The sequence below is a fragment of the Chironomus tepperi genome, unplaced genomic scaffold (genome assembly GCF_022539635.2).
Source record: "Chironomus tepperi strain 1889 unplaced genomic scaffold, CSIRO-AGI_Ctep_v1 contig_454, whole genome shotgun sequence".
NCBI classification, from domain to species: Eukaryota; Metazoa; Arthropoda; class Insecta; order Diptera; family Chironomidae; genus Chironomus; species Chironomus tepperi.
The window spans coordinates 555,759-578,801 of NW_027226576.1; the positions used below are offsets into that span (position 1 = coordinate 555,759).

A 23,043-nucleotide genomic window follows, 5' to 3' on the forward strand; every position below is an offset into this window, starting at 1 on the left:
TTTTGAAGTTTTCAAGAATAGTTTAAGAGATGAAATTCAATACAAAATAGATGATTTAAAAAAGCTTTTCAAAACTTCAAATGTTTTCGGTTCTTCTACTCAAAATACTGATTTATCGAATAAAATAGAGAACAAAAATGATGAATTATATTCAATATCCACAACACTTGATGAAGTTCAAAAGCAAGTATCATCGCAAAGTATATGCATGCATCAGTTTGTTAGAGATTTGGCGTTGAAAATTGATCGATGCGAATTTGAAATATATTCTCGTGAACTGAATGATATGATTGACGTAATTGTGCAACTTAAAAGAGATATTCAAAGTTATTCTAACTCTACATCCTGTACAGCATCTATGAATTTTATGTCAACAAATGTGAATATGACAACAAGTCCCCAAAAATTTATGTCATTAAGACCACATAAAAGTAGTGGCCAAAAAAGACTAAAACATGTAACTTCTCCCAGATGCTTCACACCGCTATATAAAAATCGTTATCGAACGTACCCATACTATCGTAATCTGTAAACAAAAAAAAAACAGATAGCAAAAATAAAGAGTTTATTTTGGTAAAAGAAACTCTCTTGTTTACTTCATTTAATTGCCTGTTTATTTTTAAAAAAAAAAATCTTATCATATTCTTATCGCTTACTTTTTTTATGAAAATAATAAGCATTCAATATAATCTTTTAACTCTCTCGTATACAGAAACAAGTCGTGAAAAATATTAAAATAAAAAATGTCAAAATTAATTAATTTTAAAGGTTTAATGGCTCCAGTTTTTACTGCATTTGATTCCAACAATGATGTTAATTTGGAAATTATTGAAGAATATGCTCGAGTTTTAAAAGATAGTGGAATTTCTGCCGTTTTGGTGAACGGAACTAGTGGAGAGGGTATGTCGATGAATGTAAATGAGAGAAAATTAGTCACCGAAAAATGGCATCAAGTTTGTCAAAAACTTGAAATTGTATTGATGGTTCAAATCAGTGGATGCTGTTTCCGTGATATAATTGATTTAGCTAAGCAAGCCGAGAATTTAAAAGTAGATGGAGTATTGTGCTTGCCAGAACTTTATTTTAAACCTAAAGATATCCAAAGCCTTGTAAATTATCTTAAGAAAATTTCCATTTACTGCCCATCGATTCCTCTTTATTATTATCATATTCCAATGTTTACAAATGTTGACATTCCAATGGCAAGTTTTATGGAATTAGCAAAGTCTGAAATAGCAACTTTTTCCGGAATCAAATATACTTCAGGTGATTTAGAAAAGGGTTTGCAGTGTCTTAAGCATGGTCAAGTTTTTCTTGGAAGTGACACTATTTTATGTGGTGCATTGGCTTTAGGATTTTCATCTGCAATCATGACTTCATTGAACATCAATCCGGAAATAAGTTTGAAAATTTTACAATCAATGAACGATGGAGAAATTGATAATGCTAGAAAGCATCAAATGACTTTATGTGATATTATTGACAATATCCTGATTGACGGTGGCGGCAATTGGGTTCCTTCGATGAAAAAGGCATTTAATAAGAAATTCAACAATCTTCAACTTGGATGCTGTCGTGATCCGTTATAAATGCATTCTTTGGCGGTTCTTTATTTTTTTTTTTTATATTTGTTAATTGTGCAATTGTTGTTTTAAGAAATAAAATAATAAAGTAAATTATGGTCATAAGAACATGCTCAAAAAATTTAAAATTTTTCTCTTTATTTAATATTTGTTGACAGCGTTTTTCTCCAGGCACCCAAATTAATTTGAGATGAACATTAAAACTTTTTTTAAGTGACTATTTTAGGCATCATCATTATAAAAAAAATATGAAAAACTTAGGCTATATAATTTACGATAATAATGAACGAATTTGTTTACGATGGCCAAAATTCAAGTAAATTAATAATGTGCAATTGCAATCAACAGTATGTGGAACGAACAAGTCAAATATTTTTATTTTTACTTATGGTGATGATGTCCGTCGTCAAAACATGGTGATTCCCATCGAGTATGAACTTCTGGCGTTAGATTAGTAATTTGAACGTGTATTGCTTGACATTTTTCGAACTTTGGTGGAATAGCACACATTCTGTATACAACTTCGTCTCCAGCTAATGGTATATATTCACCTTCAATGCTAGTGTGTATAAATTTAAAAACATTGTATGATTAATCAAAAAGACAACCGTAGAAAAAATTCACGTCTTACTCTGAAATATGCACAAAAATGTCTTCTCCTCCTTCTTTTGGAGTAATAAATCCGTGCCCTTTACTGCGACTGAAACTTTTTACTGTACCATGAATTAATGGATTTCTCATTGCACGATCACATCTAATAAATAAAAATATTTTAAGTAAGAAATAAAGCATAAAGATGTATCATTGCCGTTTTTGCAAAGAGTCAATTTTAGAATATTCTTTTATTCGAATTTGAAACACCTATTCAAATAGATAACATATTTGTTCTCATCGAGTATTTCAATATATACCTTAGAAACAAAAAAATCCCATTTTGCATGAAAGTATAAATTTACGCAGCATCATTTTGCAAATATATTCTCATCACATGATAAAAATAACTCTCAGATGCAAATTTTTTGAACTAGGCATAGATGTTTACAATTCTTATACATAGATAATTAGAAAATGTTATTTATCAAAGACGTTCATAAAAGTGTCATTTTACATGTTTATCTGTAGATAATGTTCAAACGCACAAATGAATTTTCTTGTTTTGCTTACTAATCAATTAAATTCATACCAAGCAATTAACCTTCAAAATCATCTTATATTCGTATTGTGCCAGTAAAATATAGGCGTTTGAATAGTAAACATACATTTTAATCATGATAAACTTTACTTACGTCGATGCGGTTCTATTTCTTCGCGTAATAATTGGTGATGGCATTAGATGAATATTTGAAGGACTTGGACTAGATGGTGAGTTAAAATCCTTTTTTGGAGTCAAATTGCTGTCGCCTGGTTGCTGATTTTCAGACATTTTGAATGCTTATCCTTTTTTCGAGGTATTTTACACTAAACTTTCAATCAATATTGCAAAATAATTAACAGGTCTATCGAGTTCTTTCCGGCAAAATATTTCGTGATATTAACTTTTAAAAGAGAGATTTATGTATGTAATTTCTTATTAACTATACTGATTTCAAAATCAACTGATTATCCACTAAATATTTATTAATTAACGGCAAAATTCTAGAAATTGGAATTATAAATTTTTCAAAGCGTTTTTGGAAAAAATTGTTAAAACTCACAATATTGCTTTCCGATCAGCGCATGTCGATATGTTATCCACACAGACGCTTCTTGATCCTAATTTTACTGTCCGTTCGCCAGCTATATGGACAACAATAATGTATGCTGATCGGGCTTATATCACATTATAGCAAAACACTTGACATATTCATGAAAAAATTCAAAAATTTAAAAGCTGTTAAAGTGTTTTATAAAAAAAAATGAAATTATAGTGTAACTTTGAAAGTTTATTAACCTCATAAACTTTATTGGAATAATATTTTATTAATGTATTCAATTAATTTGAAATAACAAAGACCTAAGATATAAGCAGTCTATTACTAAATTTCAAGTGTTCACGAACAAAATAATCCGTGCTTATTGATGTACCTTTTTTCTCCTAGTTATTTTTTTCGTCACAGTAAAAAGAATTAAGTGTGATTTTTTAACAACTTTAGACGTTTAATTTTATTATATAAAGTAAGTTCCAATAACATATTTGAATATTCAATACTGATATCTTATTAGTAAGTAAGGAAAAGAATCAAAAAGATGTGTAGAAAATTAAAAAGTGAAAGGTTAAAATTTGACTAATTTTTTAATAAAAAAAAATTCCATAATTTCTATCAATTTTCATGAAAAGCATCGATCTTTAAGATGCGAATTTTTCTTGTAGTTTACCTAATAAATGCTTAGTTTTCTTGACATTTTACACACATACAGTCATCAGGAAAAATGAATAGTTCGAGAAATGTTGCTCGATATAAAAATCAAGGATTAGATAGTGCAGAGTTAAGGAGAAGACGAGAGGAAGAAGGAATTCAATTAAGAAAGCAAAAACGGGAGCAGCAATTGATTAAACGTCGAAATCTCAATACACAAATTGATGATGATGATGACGGTGACAATTCTGAAATGCTTATGGATCATAGACAGGCGATGGAAGGAATGCAGGAGATTCCAACTACTCAGCAATCTATAATTCGGTACGAAACTGTCCAAGCCTTGTATAGCACGAACGTTATGGATCAGCTTAATGCGACACAAAAGTTTAGAAAACTCCTATCCAAAGAACCTAACCCGCCTATTGACGAAGTAATTAAGACAGGAATTGTGCCACGATTTGTAGAACTTTTACAAAATCATGAAAATACAACGTTACAGGTCAGTAAGAATTGTCATTGTTTAAAATAATGGCATTAATATAGTTTATGCATTATTGCAGTTTGAAGCAGCGTGGGCTTTAACTAATATCGCATCAGGAACATCACAACAAACTCAAATTGTTTTAGAAGCAAAAGCCATACCAGTTTTCGTGCAATTGTTAGAAACAAGTCAAAATAATGATGTGCAAGAGCAAGTTGTATGGGCTTTAGGTAATTGGAAATATTAAGACTTATGTAATTTTAGACACTTAATTTCTTTTTTTTTCTTTATCAAAAAAATGACAATAAAGGGAATATTGCTGGAGATTCAGCAATGTGTCGTGATGAGGTACTTGATTCGGGAATTTTACCTCCACTTTTGAAATTGCTTGAAACAACGAATCGACTCAATATGTGTCGGAATGGAGTATGGACTTTATCAAATCTCTGTCGTGGTAAAAATCCTCCACCTGATTTTCAAAAAGTAGCAAAGTGCTTACCTGTTTTGGCTCGTTTCATTTATCACGAGGATAATGAGGTTCTAAGCGATGCGTGCTGGGCACTCAGTTATTTAAGCGATGGACCAAACAATAAAATACAAGCTGTTATTGATGCCGGAGTATGTCGTAGACTTGTGGAACTTTTGGGGTAATTTTCCTCATTTTCTTGAACAAAATACTTATTGTTAAAATAACTAATAATTTTAGGCATAGGCAATGTAATGTAATATCTGCAGCACTTCGTGCTGTAGGAAATATTGTTACGGGAGATGATGCTCAAACACAAGTAATTCTCAATTGCAATGCTCTTCCTGCACTCTACCAACTTTTGAATTCGGAAAAAGATACGATTGTGAAAGAAGCATGCTGGACAATTTCTAATATAGCCGCTGGAAATATGCAACAGATTCAGGCAATTATTGATGCAAACATTTTCCCTCTTCTTATTAAAATATTAGGAACAGCAGAATATAAAACAAGAAAAGAGGCCGCTTGGGCAGTAACTAATTCAACAAGTGGTGGAACAGCTGAACAAATCAAATACCTTGTCTCCGTAGGCTGTATACCTCCAATGTGCGAATTACTTACTGTCATGGACGCAAATATCGTGCAAGTTGCTTTAAATGGGCTTGAAAATATTTTGAAATCAGGCGAACAATCCTATCAAAAGCCTAACCCATACGCTGTGCTTATTGAAGAATGTTATGGTAAGATCTCAGCTTTCTTCTTAATATGAATAAATCAATAATATATTTCGATTTGTCACGTTTCTATAGGTCTTGACAAAATTGAATTTTTACAAACACATGAGAAAACTGAAATTTATGAACGAGCATATAGTATACTTCAAGAATACTATGGAAATGATGAAGAAGATCAAATGGTTGCACCATCTACGCAAAATAATGAGTTTCAATTCACAAATCAAACCATTGGTGATGGTAATTTTCAATTCTAAATTAAAACGCGAAGACGCGTTTGAAAAATTCATAATTGATAAAAAAAAAACTGATAAATTAATTCAATACCTATTTTAAACATTAACTATTTTCATAATCATCAGCTCATTATATCCAGTAATAATTTGGCGACAAAAATGGACTAATAAAATAAAGATCACTTCTAGCATGTGTTAATTCTAAAATACATTTTTCATGCAATCCAAAAAAATTAATATGAAAAAGCAGTCCGATATGATGATTAATGACTTGCGTTTAAAATATCTTTACTTCAAAAAAAAGTCTTTTGTTAGTGCTGGAAAATAGATTGATTGATCCTCATATCGAAATTCGACTGTGAAGTTAACGAAAATTTGTGAAATTAAGTAAAAAATTTGAATGGAAAAAAAAGAAATGCCTAAAAATTAATGATAGTTTTTATTTGCTTTATATTACACTTGTTTTCTGCAAAATCTAATTTAAAATTATGTATGTTGCATGAAATGCCTTTATGAGCAATAAAAAGGCATTGTCATATATTGGAAATTTTCTAAACTTCTATAATTTATTTTTAACGTAAAATAAAGTGTGTATATTTCTTATCAAAATATCTTCTACTTTTAAATCAAGACTATATGCTCTATCTGTCAAAGATTTTTATTACTAAATGTAAGCTTATTTCAGCATCAAAACTAGCAAAACGAATGGGAAAGACTTGCGTGGAACAAGAGCTAGCGTTAATGTATTCATGTTGTTGCTGGTTACAGAAAGACAACGAATGTAAAAAATTACATAAAAAATATGCCATTTATTTATAGGTAGTAAAAAATATAATTAAATTTGAACAGAAACATTTACGTAAGTAAAAAATAATTTCATAATTACAAGTAACTTAATAGCTTGGTTCCAAAAAAAATGCTTGATCTATTATGCGCGCGATAAGAGGATCTTTAATGTTGCTTGCTAATACATTCCATTTATGTTGCAAATGAGTAAATATATAATCCGCTGGATTAATTGGTTTTTGAGGTACTCTAATTGAGAGGAATATAATGGATTTTTCAACTAATGGATTGTAAGTATCTGTGAAAGAATGCAGCGATGGAACAATATTTGGTGACAATTCATCTAAGTTATTGATGACCAGAATAGTTCTTTTTTCTAGTTCACTCTTATATTCTCCAATGATTTTAGTATAATCGATAAGGAACTTTTCTTGATTTAAATCTGAGTCAGTCAAATTAATTGGTTCATAAGAATGCCTTATACATGTTTGCGTCAGTTTCACTACATCGAGCATTAATTCTTGAAGAATTTGCTTGTCTGTTGAGAAAAATAGAAATACAGGCGGTCTAGATTTTCTATTGAAAACGCCTTCTATTGAAGCCTTAAGTGATTTGAAAATTTTCACGTTCTGTTGAGGATATTTAGCTTTTAAATCAATAAATTGTGAACAATTTACTTGTTCTCTAGGTGGAAGAGATTTTTCGTCGTTTACTCGACTTGATGACAAAATTAATACAGCCACAACTACAATTAGCATAGAAAAAAGTGCAACTGATATGAAATACGTTTTCGGAGGTCTCTCTGATGTATTTATATCCGACTGTACTGACTGTTCTGAATTTTCCTCTTCAACATTATCATCATTAGTTCTATTACTGTCATTCAACAAATGTTTTAGATCCGGATACAAGTTATCATTTCGAACAGGAGATTTGCTGTATTCCCTTTGATGTTGTAATAGTGGTGATTTATCTCTTATGTTTGGGTCATTTTCGTGAATGGATTTCCTTCGTTTAATATCCTTCGTACTTGATCTTAAGCTCTATTAAATAATGAAAAAAAAAATGATATGATATATTGTGATATATAATTAAATAATGAATTAACTAATTTTCATAGTGCTTACTCTTTGAGGAGGGGAATCGCCTGACATTTAGATTCTTTTTATTTTTTATATTAAGTAGACACTTCTTAATTAGAGATAGGTATGTAATCCCGAACAAAATTTTTTTACAACACAATAACAAACAAAAAATTTCTAGAATTCAATGAAAATTGTATTAACCGTCAAAAAAGTTTTAAAATCTTTCGAAATTAAAAAAAAATTGCAATCGGTCAAAAAATTCTCTATTTTGCTTCATTTTGTGCTCATTGTGATTAAAATATTATTAAATTCAGTTAATTAAAACTTTTGGTTTGAAAATTAAAGAAATTAAGGTAAGGAGCGTTTTAAAGAATTCAAATTTCTATCATCCGGTTTGATAAATCATCAGAAAAATCCCAAATCTTATGTTTAATTATGACTCATACATGAAATCATAAAAAGAAAATTTTAAATAAAATATTTTTTAGAATGTCTGCTGAAAACGAGAATAAATTGCATGAAGAGGAAGAACATGATGAGAATTATAAAGCACCAGCACAAAAAACAATTGAGGAAATATTGGCTTTAGATAATGAGGATGAAAGTCTTCGAAAATACAAGGAAGCCTTGCTTGGATCTCAAGCGGATAAAGTTATAGTCGATCCAAATAATCCAAAGAATGTAATAGTGAAAAAATTGGCTCTTATTGTACAAGGTCGGGATGATTTGGAACTAGATTTATCTGGAGACTTGACTCAATTAAAAAAGCAATCTTTTACAATTAAAGAAGGCATTCAATACAAGATTAAAATTGAGTTTTTTGTACAACGGGAAATAGTTCATGGATTAAAGTATGTCCAAAAGACCTATAGACTTGGAGTTCCAGTTGATAAAATGACGCATATGGTAATAATATTTAAATATATTCATTTGATTTTATTGCATAGTTTTTTTTATCATTTAAAGGTTGGTTCTTATCCTCCAAAAACGGAAATTCAAAGCTACGTCACGAACTTTGAGGAAGCTCCAAGTGGATTACTTTCTCGAGGAGAATATATTGTTTCTAGCCTGTTTACTGATGATGATAAAACTGAGCATTTAAAATGGGAATGGAGTCTGAAAGTCGAAAAGGACTGGTAAAGTTTCTCATTCGACAGAATGATTCTTTATCTCACTAACACATTGCTTAAAAAAATTATCTTGCATTTATCTTATCATCATCATTATTTTAATACTTTAACAGTTTTTTTTTTTTATTTTTTTATTAATTGATTTTTCTTTTAAAGGAAGGACAAAAAATAATCATTTTGAGTTGCTTCAAACTATTTATGCATCATTATTCTTCCCTAACATACTATATGAAGCTTTCCTAAAACAATATCTTTTGTTTTTTTAGAACTTAATTTTTTCCATTAAAGCAATTAACTTTGATTGTGTTTGATTTGCGCTTAATTATATGCAATCATCATAAAATTTTAATCCTAATTTACTTGGGGAGACAATATAAAATTTCATTTATCTCTTCGCATTGTATAAATTTATGAATCATTATTCTCGTCACTTATATTAACTTTTAGTTATTTTTATGCCATAATTTTTTTTAAAGGAAAAATGTATTCGTATTGATAATCTAATTTTTTACGGCTAATTTGAAAGTATGCTAAAATGTGCAAAGCATCGATTATTGCTTATTTAAAGAAAATTAATGTTTCAAAATGAAAATCATAATAGGTTTTAAATATATTTATATTTATATATGAAACAAGTATCTTTTATACATACTTCAACATATTAAAAATTACAAAATCAATTTTAAAATTTAATTAAAAAAGGAAAAGAAAAAAGCGTTCCGCAGTGATTGGCAATGTATTATTTTTAATTTCGGTAAAGTATTTTTCCATGCAAAACCCTTAGCAATACATCAGTATGCCTTAGACGTTTAGCTTATTGGACCAAATGAAGGAAGCCACATGAAAATAAACTAGCTATATGAGAACTATTAATCTTTTTATAATGAATTTGAAAATCATCATATATTAAAAAAATGGAAAGCATTTTGCATGTCATAATTTATCATATAGCACAATTAAATTTATGTTGAAAACTGTAATCGTTTATTTGAGCTTTTTTTAAACAAAATATTATAATGTTGAATCAATATTTTTGGAGAATAAAGTATTTACTTTTGGTCCTTAATAAACAGATGATGTGAAATTAATTACTCATTTTTCTTTACTAGATGTAGTACGAGCAAAAGTATCTCATGTGTGATCGAAAGCACTAAAAAATACCTTTCCAATAGCCCATATCTTGTGCACTTATGACACAAAAAAATAATACTCTAACTAGTGCCTATAATATAGGTATATCAAAATAATTATTGTCATGTTTTTCACTTTTTTGTCCAATGAGAACACTGAGTATTTAACGTCTTTTTTTTTCAAATAAAAAACTTCGAAGTTCGAACATGTGGCTAAATTTGTTGTTTTTTTTGCAAGAGAAAAATAAAATGTAAACAGATTGAGTAAATTTTAATTTTCAGCAAATTGTAGAAAGGTGATACTTACTTAATAATACTTGAACGCAGCGATTTAGTTAGGGAATATTAAATATATAAATATAATATAAATAATGTCGCAAATGATTCAGAAAATTAAGGAACTGCAAAAAAATGCTGACAATATAAGAAATGTGTGTATTTTAGCTCATGTTGATCACGGCAAAACAACACTGGCTGATTATTTGATTGCTAGTAATGGTATGTCTTTAAATTATATCCTGATAGTGAGAATTATGAATTATAAAAAAATACAATTTCTTATAAGGAATAATTTCAACAAGAAATGCTGGTCCAATGAGATATTTGGATAATCGCCCTGACGAACAAGAAAGAAAGATTACAATGAAAGCTTCAAATATTAGTCTTTATTTTGAATCAAACGGAGAAGAATATTTAATTAATTTAATAGATTCACCTGGTCATGTTGATTTTAGCAGTGAAACTAGTGCTGCTGTAAAACTTGCTGATGGTGCTATTATTGTAGTTGATGTTGTTGAAGGACTTTGTGCCCAAACAAGAACAACTTTACAGCAAGCATATAATGAAAAGCTAAAACCGATTTTATTCCTTAATAAGGTCGATCGATTAATTCAAGAAAGAAATATGAGTACAACGGAAGCTGAAGAGCATTTGAGAAGAGTCTTAGAGCAGGTCAACGCTGTTATAGGAAACATTTTTGCGTCTGATGTTTTATTACAAGAAGATCTTTCTAAAGATAATCAGGAGTCAGCTTTAGAATCCGCCGACGATTCATCGATATATTTTAATCCAACAGTTGGAAATGTAATTTTTGGATCTGCACAAGATGGATGGGTAAGCAAAAATTATATGCATTGAGAATACCAATTTATAATAAGCCTTTATTTTCAATCATTTAGGGATTTAGCTTGAATGCTTTTTCATCAATGTTTGCAGACAAATTAAGTGTTCCATCTGACATTCTCAATGATGCAATGTGGGGTGATTTTTATTATAATTCAAAACACAAAAGATGTGAATCCGGTGCATACTCAAAAGGAAAACCTACAATATTTGTTCAAATTGTACTAGAAAATATCTGGAAATTGTATAACAACATTATGCACGATGATTTCGATAAAATAAGCATCTATTGTGAGAAATTAAAACTTAAATATCGTCCTCCCAAAATGTCATCAGCAAATCGTAAGACAATCCTCAAGAATGTATTTACTGAATGGTTACCTTTAGAAAAATCAATTTTTGAAAGAATAATCAAACATGTCACAAGTCCAACTGAAATGTACAAATCAAAATTGAGTAAGCTAATATCATCTGATAAATTTTCGTCTAATGTCGAATTCTCAGAAGATGATTCCTCAAAAGTTGTTGTATTCATTGCAAAAATGGTTCCAATTTCCTATCGAGAGTTAATGGCTTGTGATCGCGCATTAAGAGATATTGAAGATGAATATGAACCTGACGAACAAGTACTAATAGCATTTTGTAGAATATACTGTGGAGTTTTACGAGAAAATTCAAATGTTCATTTGGTAAAGCGAGATTATAATCCAAAAATTCGAAATAAAGAAGAATTAGAACCTGTAGACGTAAAAAGATTATATTTGATGATGGCCAGAAACTTTGAACCATTAGATGAAGCTCATTCTGGAATGATTGTTGGAATTTGGGGGCTTCAAAAATACGTTACGAAAACCGCAACATTATCATCTTCAAAAAGTTGCCCACCGTTTTCCGGCTTAGACATACTAGCACCCCCAGTCCTCAGAGTTGCAGTAGAAGCTGCAAATATAGATGATATGCCGAAACTTATAAAAGGCTTGAAACTTTTGAATCAGGTTGATTCGTGTGTTCAAATTATGATTCAAGAAACTGGAGAACACGTGCTATGTGTTTTAGGTGAAGTCCACTTAGAAAAATGTATAAGAGATTTGACACAAGATTATGCTAAAATTAAATTAAACGTATCAAAACCGATTGTTCAATTTCGAGAAACGATTGTAGAGCCTATTCAAAAATCTTCAGATGAAGATAAATCTGTCACAATAAATGCTCGAAATAATACATGCACAATTAAAATCGTTGCATCGCCTTTACCGCAAAATATTGTTAAATTTCTGGAATCTAACAAGGAACAGCTAAAAATTTTTGCAAGTACTATGGAAGGTTCATCTGGCATCGAAGTAAATAAAGACTTATTAGATGCATTTTCAACTGAACTAAAAAATTCTGAGATTGTACAACAATTTGAAATGACGGACATTTGGAGTATTGGACCGAAGAAATTAAGCACCTGTTTATTAATTAATAAAAGTAAATATATACATCACAACCTGTTGTCATCAGAAACAATTGACGGACTGTATGATCGTGCGATTATTAATGGATTTCAGTCTGCAATTCAAGCAGGTCCATTATGTTTGGAACCAATGCACGGAATTTGTTTTATAATGCAAGAATTTCAAATTGATGAAAGTATTGATAAACGCGACAGCTCAATTTCCGGCATTATTATTACATCTGTAAAAGAAGCGTGTCGTATTGCTTTTCAAAAACAGCCGCAACGTCTTGTCGGTCCAATGTATAGCTTGAGTATTATAGCCAATGCTGATGTTCTTGGTAAGTGTTATAATTACTTTTTCCTTATTTAAATATTATCATTGTTATCAAACATTTATTCTCTCTCTTTAAATATATTTATAAATAATTTTTTTTCTGCTTGGGTGATTCGTAAATTACGTGCAATAAATGCTCCTACTGAATATATAAACTAATTAAATATGTTAATCTCGACAATTGAATAATATTAATTAAAAGTGTCTAAAATTTGGACGAAATTTACGAAGTACCCAGTTAAGACAGTTTTCTCATTAATACTGAAAATATTTTGTTTTTAACAATAATGGACGTGAAAGCTTTATAACTTCTTCTAAAAAATGTAAAAATAGATGGGAAAAATGTCACTAACAATTTCCCTGACTTATGCCTAAACAATTGAAAAGAATCAAACAATTAAATTTGTCTGAACAAAGAGAAGAAAGCATTGAATGTAAACTTGCATGACACAAGACGAAAAAGTTATATATATATATATTTTTTTTTTGTCATAAAACTTATTTCTTTTTGAAGAAATTTATGGTTCCATACTGCTATCATTAGGCGATTCACTCACTGCTTCGATGGTTGTATTCTTTGACCTATATGATGTATGAATGACTGGGCGCCACTTACTTGCTTGTGCTGGCGTGTTGAAAGGAACACAAAGCATCCCGAAAACATTAATGCCAGGCAATCCCGCATAAGTCGGTTGATCGTGAGGTAAAGGCCCCTCTGCGGAAGAGAAAAATATATATCATTATTTCTTATTATTACCGATAGAAATGGAGCAAAAAGTTGTGTGATCTGTTATTATACTTCATGACAGTGTTTCTCTACATAATTGCAAGAACATTATGAACTGATGTTAAATTATCGGCAAAAAAGTCAGCTTGAGTAGCACCGAATTGTGATCATTATACATACCTAATCTAAAATTGCTGGGACATTTGCAAATAACTAAATAATGTGACTTTCCGGTTCTTGTATTCTGTAGTGCTAAAATTGACCAGTCACGTGGTGCTCGGCAATCACGCAACTCGTTTCCTTGTTCGCATGTTTTTGCTAATGTCACTGCTCTTCTATTTGCATTTCCAACTAATGTTATGGTATGATTGTCATCTTCATTAAGACTCGCTGAGCATGGATCACGATATCTAGTAGTATATAAATTACATGAAGAAAACGATTTATAAAAGAAATTTTAAAATTGTGAATGTTTGCATCACGTTTTATTAACTTGCTGTTTTAAAATTTTTAATTTAATAACTTTGTGAATTTATTCAAATGTTTAAGAAAAAACTTTATCCAATCTCGCATTGCCGGGTTTTAATTTCTCACAGTGAATCTATCAATTTACGGTTTTATTTTATAAAGCAAGATAAAATGAACAACACTTACATTTTTAGATTATTTGTAGGTATGGAAATCGATACAAAGAAATGAAAAAAAAATCAATTCTAAATATTGCAGTTAAAGATGATTACACAAAATTGCATTTACCGTTACTTTATCAATAAATTGTTAGCAAATTTTGATCAGATTTTTATTTCCTTGTACCTACATTTTAATTTATTTTAAAAAACTTGATTCTGCTTTGCAATTAAATACAAAGAAAACTTTATACACAATAGTTAAAGACGGATAAAGAAAAGTAAAATATAAACAACTCAATTAAGCGCCACTGACATATCAAGCAATCAAGAGTGATGTTAGCATGTAAAATTAACAAATTAAGGCAACAACATTGAACTTGTATCATACTTAATTGTACAAACAATGAACATGTCTAAAGAAAAAAAAAATCAATTCACTTCTTTTCATTTCTTCATTCTCGTAATCTTCGTCGCACCTTATAAGAGGTTGATTTATCTGACATAAAGTTTTGATTCATTCAGAAATATAAATAAATTGTGAAATGTGTTAGATAGTACTTTTTACCTCATTTGATTAGTTGTGTACAATTTTTAACTAAATATTTGAGATTTATGAACCTACTTTTTATTGAATTTCTGATTGAACAATAGAAAATGAGCACTTCAGATCGTGATCTGTCTTATTTCTGTCAATTCTATGAACAAAAATGAAAGCTTGTTTTTTCAGGCACATCTTTAAATCTAATGAAAGTAATCAATAAATCATAACTAAAAGACCTTTAACAAATACAAGAACTAATGATCTTTCTCATGGAGGAAATTTATAATCATGTGTGGTTTTAGTCTCTCAATGTGTTAATATTCCAAAAAGCTTAATCAATTTAATAGTATCAATAATTTTTATGATATCTATAAATCTATAAAAATAATTCACACTTAATCATAAATTATATTAGAAGTTATTATTTTTAGACTAGCTAATTACTTTTATTTTCATGAATATTCATATTGGAATGAACAATTTAAAATCAAAAGTGGAATGCCAAAAAAAGAAAAAAATTCCATTTTCAAATGCACGAAAATGTCAAAGAAATTCAAAAGTTACTTTCACATGATGCTACATAGTGAAACACTTAGATTTTAAGATTAATGTTTTTAAGAAAATGAAAAAGCTTTTACTAGCTTTAGCTTCGTAATGTTTAAGGCACTCTTCAGTTTACAATTTCTCTATCGCTGATTAGCGCTTAGCTACACGAGTCTAATTAAAAATTCGATTAAATTTCCCATAACATGCAAATATGTTCTTAATACTGCTTTTGTTTTCCCTCAATCTTTCTATTTTAATTAATTTGCATACAATTACCATCGCAGTGATTGAAGTATTCAATGAATTGAATTTTTTGGATAGCTAAAATTTTACAATGATGCGCTGAATTGAAAGAAAAATTTAATTTCTTTCTTCTTTTCCAATTAGATTTTACTTTTCATTATTATTTCCTTATAGTCAAGTAATTCTCATTTTCTTTATATCTTTCTTTCTTCCGAAACAATTAAGAAGAGTATAATGAGATGTTACTAAGTATTATTTAAATGAAAGTTCATGTAGCATCTCAAATGAAAGAATAGATAAATAAATATTGTGCTAAAAACAAGACAGAGCTTTCCCTTTCAAATATAAATGTACTATCGCGTTCTTCATACTTCCTTTTTGCCAAATATTTAATTGCATCTAAATTTTATTGCAATTATTTGTTCATTACTTTGGCATTAAGAAAAAAAAATCATATTAAGTTAAGATTAAATATAAATTTTGCTTCCAAAAACAAATGAAAAGGTACAATATGTCAAAAGTGAATGGAAGGAAATAGTCTTTTTCTGCGAAAGTTAAGATCTATTTTTGATGATTCGCAATTTTAGAAATAATTACAATGATTTCTTACCTTGGTGGACAGACGCATAGGGGTTGTGTATAATTCAGTCTTACATATACAGCATTGCAAACCTATTTCATGCAGAAAAATTAATAATTTTTAAATGTTTAAATTGTTTTTCACTTGCCTGTTGAATTGCACATTCAGGGAGAAAATATGGATGCTGATTGTGTGGATAGTAGTGGTATTTTGTGGGTGGTGTTGTTGCCTGCAAATTTAAAATTCAATGTAATGATTTATTGCTCCAAATCTTGTTATGGATATAATTAGTGATTCTATGAGTAAATTTATTGAATGAATAACATCCGACAGATAATATTAATTTAAGTATTTATGCTATATAATGAAATTGATAGCTAGTCACGTGCTTCTCTGTGGGAGCTAAGAAATGTCAGCTTTAAAAACTAATTAATCACGTTTAAAATGACTTGCAAAAAATAAAATTAGGTAAAAGTTTTACAGCCACAAAATATTTCACTTCTGCTAAAGATTTTCTTCCTCTCTTTTGACTTTTTGAGAAAAAAAAGAAAGAAAAGAAAATATAATTGTGTAATTTAGAGGCGTAATGATGTCCATTGTCGAAAAACAAAAACCTATATTTTTGATATGCTATATAAAGCTGTCAATTTGAAAATCAATTTAATTTGTATGTTGATTGAAAAGCCATCATAATTTCAGGTGATAATTAAAAAATTTCAATCTATGTCTAAACGGATTCAAATCTATTACTAATTATAGAGAAATAAATTAAGGCATTTAATAAACATGGAAGTCGTCAATGAAGCATCAAACTCTTTTCTTATTTTACGTGTATAAAATGCTTTAAAGTTAGAGCCAGATATGTTTTGTCTATAATCATTATGATGAATGGTTTTATTCATTATTTTTAAAGATGACTTATGTGGGTCGTTTTTTTTTATTTTCTTTTTTTCCTCTATTAATTATTGAATGATTTTTGATTCATAAAAATAATGTTGTTAAAAGAGAAAATTTGCTGTTAAAACAAATAATGAGGACAAATTCCCATTTTTCTTTGGCGCAACGAAAAAGCACAAGATAAATGCAAAATCGATGCTTCAATATGAAAATACAGATATTTATTGATACGTTCAGAAAGTTCAATAGAAGAACGCAAGAGAAAATGATTTGTTTTGTACTCTTTATTTTATGTGTTCATTCTTAAGCTGAACACTGTTTCGGTTTTAAAACATAAGAAATTCATGTTTAATGTGGCACAATCTATTTGAAATGGATCTTTATAATAGTATTAAAGCTAAAATAAATGAATGAAGAAATTCCTATAGCAAGCAAAAAAGAACTGTTATTTCATTTCTCAGCATAAGATTCTTATTGTTTCAAGAAACAAATCAATTTTCCATGTCTTAAATTTATTTCCTAGTAAACTTTAAACAAAATTCAATGCTAATGTGGAAAAGAGAAGAAATGAAAAGGCGGAATCGACAGTTAAATGTTATCAATTCTTTGTATTGAGAGAACGATGAAGAATTTATTTAAAATTTCAGCAAACTACATACATGCTTAAATTTTTCTCTCATGCTTTGCGATTATTTTAATTAAATTCGTTTTAAGTAATTTACTCATTTGAAAGAAATCACCTATAAGATATTTAGAATAATCTCGAAACTATTTTCATTGCTTGATTCTTAAGCAAAAGAAATTGCAAAAAAATTAATAATTATGATTTTTTGAGCTAAAACATATAATTGATTTCTTCTATGTAGTTAGTTTCTAGAAAGGGTTAATTATTTGATGAATGCAATTTTTTAGTTAATGCTTATGGAAAAATAGAGTTATTTAAAACGTTATATAAGTGTACAAAGTGTGAACAATTAAAGATTTTCTACCAAGTTAAGCTAAACTTTTTATATTTACGCTGCATACATTTCAATGTAATCTTGACAAAGTTTTCTTGTACAAAGTTGTAATAACAATAATATGACAGTAGTTTTATGCTCACAATAAAGAAATAAAGAATGAACATCATAATCGTGAATAAGTAAATAAAATGAATGCATGAGGCTTCTCAATAATTTTAATTTCAAATTATACGTGTGTTGATTGTAAAATGAACGTAAAAGCGATGACTAAATTTCCTCGTCTTTCCTTTGTTTATTTGTTTATATAGTATGCTTTATCAAGAGACTTTTCTTTCTTTTGAGTATAATTCTATCTGTTTTTTTTTTATATCCCTCCTTACCTTAATCTTCAATGAAGAGTTAACACTTCCCAAATTAATATTACTAACAGTTGACTGCACGTTGGGTTTAACGGTAGCCTTTGTGGCATTCAAAGTAATTGATGCTGGTAAAGTGACACGATTTTTATTTTTAGTTCCTGTCTGCGTAACTTTTGATGGTTTCTTTACTTTTTGTGTCGTTACTGATGCCATTTTTCTGGTTGTTTGTAATTCATTGCTGGCTTTTGGCGCTACAGTTGCAGATGAATGCACTTCGCGTTTATACTGTCGTCTCGTTTTCTTTAGCTCATTCTCTTGATATAAATCTCTTGCCAACACTTCGCGTACCATTCGAGTGACAACTTCGTCATCCCAAATACTCGGTAGCGATTCATTATCTACATCAGATTCAGTTTCATTTTCGTTTAAATGCAGTTTTAACGATGATGTTGACAAAATGTTGAAAAATGAGAGCAGAAATATAAATTTCACTAAATCTTTTACCCACATTTTCTTAAATATTTTAGGTAATACTATTTTTTCACAAATCTTTTTTTTTTCTTTCTTCTGTATAATTTTCTTTATTTATCACAATTTTTTAAGGCCTTTGTTTTCTTTTCGCTTCACTACTGACTGTATTCTTTATTGTTCAGAACAACAATTGGTGGTCTAAACTAAAATTTATTTCTAAACATTCACTTTCGTTGTTATTTTTTACTATTTTCATTTATGTCTCCTTCAATATTCACAAACTTTACATTTATTCAATCACTGCTTTTTTAGTTCCTTTGAAATTATTGCTCTGCTTAACATAAAAATTTTCAATAAAAAACTAATTGAATTCCGTTGCATTAGTTGAAAATAAAAATTCCAGTACGATCAACAATTTCATTTACTTCATTGTTCTCTTTTCAACATAAATTAAATTAAAATTCAATAGAATTAAATTACACGCTTTACGTGATTTTGATTTTCTTCTCCTTTCTTACCCTAAAAATATCTTTATACTTATAGTAAACTAAAATTTCTTGCGCGAACAATCTATAAAAAAATTACAACTTGCTGCTTCTAATGCCCGCGGAATAATGAAAACTAAATCCAACTCGAGAAGAAAGCTAAGACTCAGCTATAAGCATAAAATTTTTTTGAGAAAGAAAGCATGAAGTAAAATGCATGAAAAAGAAATGCTCACAATACTTTATGAATGAAAAGTAAAATTTTCGAGCGCCAGTCTATGCGCGTACACTGAATATGATCAAGAAGTTTCGAATTCTCATTGTTTTTTGATGGATAAAGCATAACCATGGTGAGAGAATTTTCACTCTCAAGAAAAAAAAAATCCCAACTTTATAGCTGCCTCTCATTGCTGAATTGTATAAAACTTTATAAATCAAATAAATCTTACAAATAATCCAAATAATCAAAAAAAGACAAAATTTCTCATGAAAATAGTAATAATGAATAATGATCAATCTTCATAATTTTATTTCATATTTAAAGAAAAAGGAACCATCAGATTTCAATTGTTCTCAATTGTTCAATGACATTTTTTGCTTCTTCTGTCATCAAAAACATTCCTAACATTTTTGTTCTTATCCAAAGAATAGATCTTAATCAGTGGTTTTCAAATGACACACTTTTCTCCTTAACTTAGTATGGCCTTTTTTTGATGAAAATTGAAATTGTATTCAAATTTTTTGCGACACTCTTGATCGCTATATGTTACTGCTTGATAACCTTATATTTTTCGCGACACACCTTGGTGATACGCCTCAATCACAACTATACATGGGATACAGTTGGAAGCATTTCCAAAATTTTTGGCGGAAAACAGGCTGTCAACCAAAAAAAAAAACCGGATCAAAGTTTGAGTATCACTATTCTAAATCATCATTGCGGTAATCATACTAAAACAGATACTCATCGAAGTTAGATGATCCAGCTTACATTTTTGTGGATATCAGATATAATTAATTTCCATTTCTGCTCATTATATCACAGGGTTCTTTTGTAATTCTATTAATGAAGCTTATTTTGTTGTTTTTGTTATTAGCTGTTAGTTCAATTATTGTAATTTTCTAGCGGTTTTGATGTATGCTGTACACGCATTTAAATCACTTGATTTTGTCTTTAGATTAAAAGAAAATGTATTTCTTTTAAGTGCAGCTGTGAGTGACAAAAGCAGTACTCTGATGCATGCTGCCAAATAAATCGTAAAAAAATTTGAGAGAAAATTTAAATTTTGTATAAGAAAAGAAAAAAAAAAGTTGGAGATTTATCGTTCGTGATAGATTTATGTGCATGTTACATGTAGATCAGTTTCACTACATCCAAGAAATGTAAGATTTATGTATTTATTTATGCCACAATAATTTACTATGGTAATAATAATACGATTATTGCTTTTATTGCTTTGTTGTGATATATTGATGGTAATAAGATCTTCTCCATTGTAATCATTTTAGTATGGTTAAGAGCATTTTGGATGAACTTAAGTATTATTTTCCGGAAATAAGAAAAAAAATTTCACTTTAAAGTATGTTTGGTTTCAATTGACTTGATGATCGATTAAGATAATTATAATGAAAACAAAGTGTATGCAGCAATAATGCACTTCAAAAGAGAAAATTTGAGGCCAAAATGTTGAGGAAGAATCAAAATACGAAACTTGACATTGGAACTTTTTGAGCCTTATGTATGTGTAAAGAAATAATATTGAGCTAAGTATATAGTAACATGGTTTATGGTTTGCTTCTCACCGATTCTTTTCTCTGCTTACGTTTTTGAACGAATTGAAAGTGAAAGAAAATCTAAGAGTAAATGGAAAAGGAACTAATAATAAAAAAATAAAGAAAGATGATCACAAGATTTACATTGAGTCTTAAAAGTGAAATTTTTGTTTTGCATAAAAGGACGGTACACAAATTTCTCCTCAATTTGCGGTTCTTAAAATGAACATGGTTACTTTTCAAAACATCATGCATGTATGTAAATATTCGAATAAGGGAATAGGTCATTATCCCAAACTTTAAAATGCTTAATGTGACTTAATGAAGGAAAGTGAAATTTTCATTTCCATTTTGGCTAGTAATGTATTAATAATTCTAATCCTAGTGTAGCTCTACAAATATTCTTCAAGTCATGATTGCAAACATGCTTCTGAACTAATAGAAAATGATTAACGTTGCAATTTATCTAGGAAATTTCTTAAATGCTGATTTATTTGAATTTATTTCATCTAATCAACCCAATACCTGTTGGCTACGTGCCTGCTACAATGTTGCATTTTTTAATATTATATTAAATGATGTCCAATATGAAAGAAAATAATAGTAACAGTTAAATTTCCACAAAAGTATGCGCTACGAGAACCGTATTGTGTTGAAGTTTTGTGCTTTTAAAAATTATATCTAGTTCATTTCTCTTTGAATATGTAAGCATTAGTTTCAGAAAACCTCACATATCTCATTATTTCTTCTTCTTTTTATCCACTTTGTTCATTTTTATGGATGAGATTGCAAAATGCAATTTATCCAAAAGCCACAACCTTAAATCCATTTCTTGTTTATTTACTTACTCGCTTGTTAATGAATGAATGAATTTGTATTTTATTTTATTTCTGAAAAAAAAAAAAAGCTTTCACAGATGAGAACATGAGCATTCAATTGATGTGTGAAAATTGTCTTTTAACATTATTATTATTATTATTTTCTCATTCTTTCTTTCTGCAGTTTTGAATTAAAATGATTTTAACAGCTTCTTTGTAATAAATTTCTCTCATTGATCTTTTAAGAGTTGGCGGTTTTTAACTAAAATGTATATTGAAAGAGAAAAAAAATCAAAGAAATATTGTTTCAAATTATTTATTTCCTTGATTTAATGTATGTGATCACTAAGAAAACATACAATTTTCTATACTTGTTTCATGCACTCCACTCACTTAATTTATTTATTTTTTTTATCATAAAGGAAAATGCTATGCAGAAATATCCAAGCGCAATGGTCGGATACTGATTTCAGATATGATTGAAGGTAGCGGTATGTGGATGTTGGAGGCTGTCATTCCAGTAATTGAATCTTTCGATCTTGCAAATGAATTACGCGTAAAAACATCTGGACTTGCTATGCCACAACTAAGTTTTAGCCATTGGGAGACAATTGAGCAAGATCCGTTTTGGATTCCTACAACTGAAGAAGAACTTGAACAGTTTGGAGATAAAGCTGATTTTGAGAATAAAGCTAAATCGTATATGGATTCGATACGCGAGAGAAAAGGTCTTTATGTTGATAAAAAACTTGTTGAATTTGCAGAAAAGCAAAGAACATTGTCTAAAAATAAATAATAATCTTTAAACGAAAAAGAAAAGAAGAAAATAAAAAAATGTAAAATCAATAACTATTTTTTCTATTAAATACGCAAATTGCCTTTCAGAAATCACCGTTTTAATGTTGCTTTTTCATCGATATTTTTCGATTTGTGCCGTGACAATATTTATGTATTGGGTGTTTCTATGATTTAAAAATTATACTCAGCTTGAGAATGTGTTCAGTTATTACTAAAAAGTTTGATTATATTTTACCCAGTTTTATCATAGACCATAAGGTTTAAATTGCCAATAAAGTAGTTACAAATTTTAATTGATTGTCCTTAAAATCTGAAACTTTTTCTATTTTACTTTGAAATATTTATGCATA

General features: G+C 29.0%; 7 protein-coding genes across 9 annotated transcripts; 4 read left to right on the forward strand and 3 right to left on the reverse strand.

Moving 5' to 3' along the window:
* The first annotated feature begins 684 nt into the window (after positions 1-684).
* LOC139098923 (N-acetylneuraminate lyase B-like) lies at positions 685-1,711 on the forward strand. Its single transcript, XM_070651304.1, has one exon. The coding sequence runs from the start codon at positions 744-746 to the stop codon at positions 1,587-1,589; it is 846 nt and encodes a 281-aa protein (XP_070507405.1). The 5' UTR covers positions 685-743; the 3' UTR covers positions 1,590-1,711.
* Positions 1,677-3,400, reverse strand: LOC139098929 (cold shock domain-containing protein CG9705). 2 transcript variants are annotated; one of them, XM_070651312.1, is made up of 4 exons: positions 3,278-3,400; positions 2,870-3,118; positions 2,215-2,337; positions 1,677-2,142 (listed from the first exon to the last, which is right to left on the reverse strand). In XM_070651312.1, the coding sequence occupies exons 2-4, from the start codon at positions 3,004-3,006 to the stop codon at positions 1,965-1,967; spliced, it is 438 nt and encodes a 145-aa protein (XP_070507413.1). In that variant the 5' UTR covers positions 3,007-3,118; positions 3,278-3,400; the 3' UTR covers positions 1,677-1,964. The 2 variants fall into 2 exon arrangements, with proteins under 2 accessions (XP_070507413.1, XP_070507412.1); XM_070651311.1 differs by having other exon boundaries at positions 2,870-3,218; positions 3,278-3,394.
* Positions 3,401-3,625: 225 nt separating this feature from the next.
* On the forward strand, positions 3,626-6,448 carry Kap-alpha1 (karyopherin alpha1). Of its 2 annotated transcripts, none has more exons than XM_070651272.1 (6): positions 3,626-3,737; positions 3,954-4,421; positions 4,483-4,633; positions 4,714-5,050; positions 5,110-5,609; positions 5,679-6,448. In XM_070651272.1, the coding sequence occupies exons 2-6, from the start codon at positions 3,993-3,995 to the stop codon at positions 5,858-5,860; spliced, it is 1,599 nt and encodes a 532-aa protein (XP_070507373.1). In that variant the 5' UTR covers positions 3,626-3,737; positions 3,954-3,992; the 3' UTR covers positions 5,861-6,448. The 2 variants fall into 2 exon arrangements, with proteins under 2 accessions (XP_070507373.1, XP_070507374.1); XM_070651273.1 differs by having other exon boundaries at positions 3,631-3,737; positions 3,981-4,421.
* A 180-nt stretch (positions 6,449-6,628) lies between these two features.
* On the reverse strand, positions 6,629-7,907 carry TORIP (Torsin interacting protein). Its single transcript, XM_070651297.1, has 2 exons — positions 7,753-7,907; positions 6,629-7,668 (listed from the first exon to the last, which is right to left on the reverse strand). Exons 1-2 carry the CDS (start codon positions 7,777-7,779, stop codon positions 6,733-6,735), a joined length of 963 nt encoding a protein of 320 aa, XP_070507398.1. The 5' UTR covers positions 7,780-7,907; the 3' UTR covers positions 6,629-6,732.
* A 37-nt stretch (positions 7,908-7,944) lies between these two features.
* On the forward strand, positions 7,945-9,910 carry RhoGDI (rho GDP-dissociation inhibitor). The gene is made up of 4 exons (XM_070651308.1): positions 7,945-8,063; positions 8,199-8,616; positions 8,677-8,846; positions 8,997-9,910. The coding sequence occupies exons 2-4, from the start codon at positions 8,200-8,202 to the stop codon at positions 9,010-9,012; spliced, it is 603 nt and encodes a 200-aa protein (XP_070507409.1). The 5' UTR covers positions 7,945-8,063; position 8,199; the 3' UTR covers positions 9,013-9,910.
* A 265-nt stretch (positions 9,911-10,175) lies between these two features.
* LOC139098881 (elongation factor-like GTPase 1) lies at positions 10,176-22,744 on the forward strand. Its single transcript, XM_070651248.1, has 4 exons — positions 10,176-10,468; positions 10,536-11,083; positions 11,149-12,868; positions 22,318-22,744. Exons 1-4 carry the CDS (start codon positions 10,342-10,344, stop codon positions 22,689-22,691), a joined length of 2,769 nt encoding a protein of 922 aa, XP_070507349.1. The 5' UTR covers positions 10,176-10,341; the 3' UTR covers positions 22,692-22,744.
* dsx-c73A (doublesex cognate 73A) lies at positions 13,107-19,266 on the reverse strand. The gene is made up of 5 exons (XM_070651289.1): positions 18,370-19,266; positions 16,279-16,359; positions 16,161-16,222; positions 13,772-14,001; positions 13,107-13,579 (listed from the first exon to the last, which is right to left on the reverse strand). Exons 1-5 carry the CDS (start codon positions 18,856-18,858, stop codon positions 13,383-13,385), a joined length of 1,059 nt encoding a protein of 352 aa, XP_070507390.1. The 5' UTR covers positions 18,859-19,266; the 3' UTR covers positions 13,107-13,382.
* Positions 22,745-23,043: the final 299 nt, after the last annotated feature.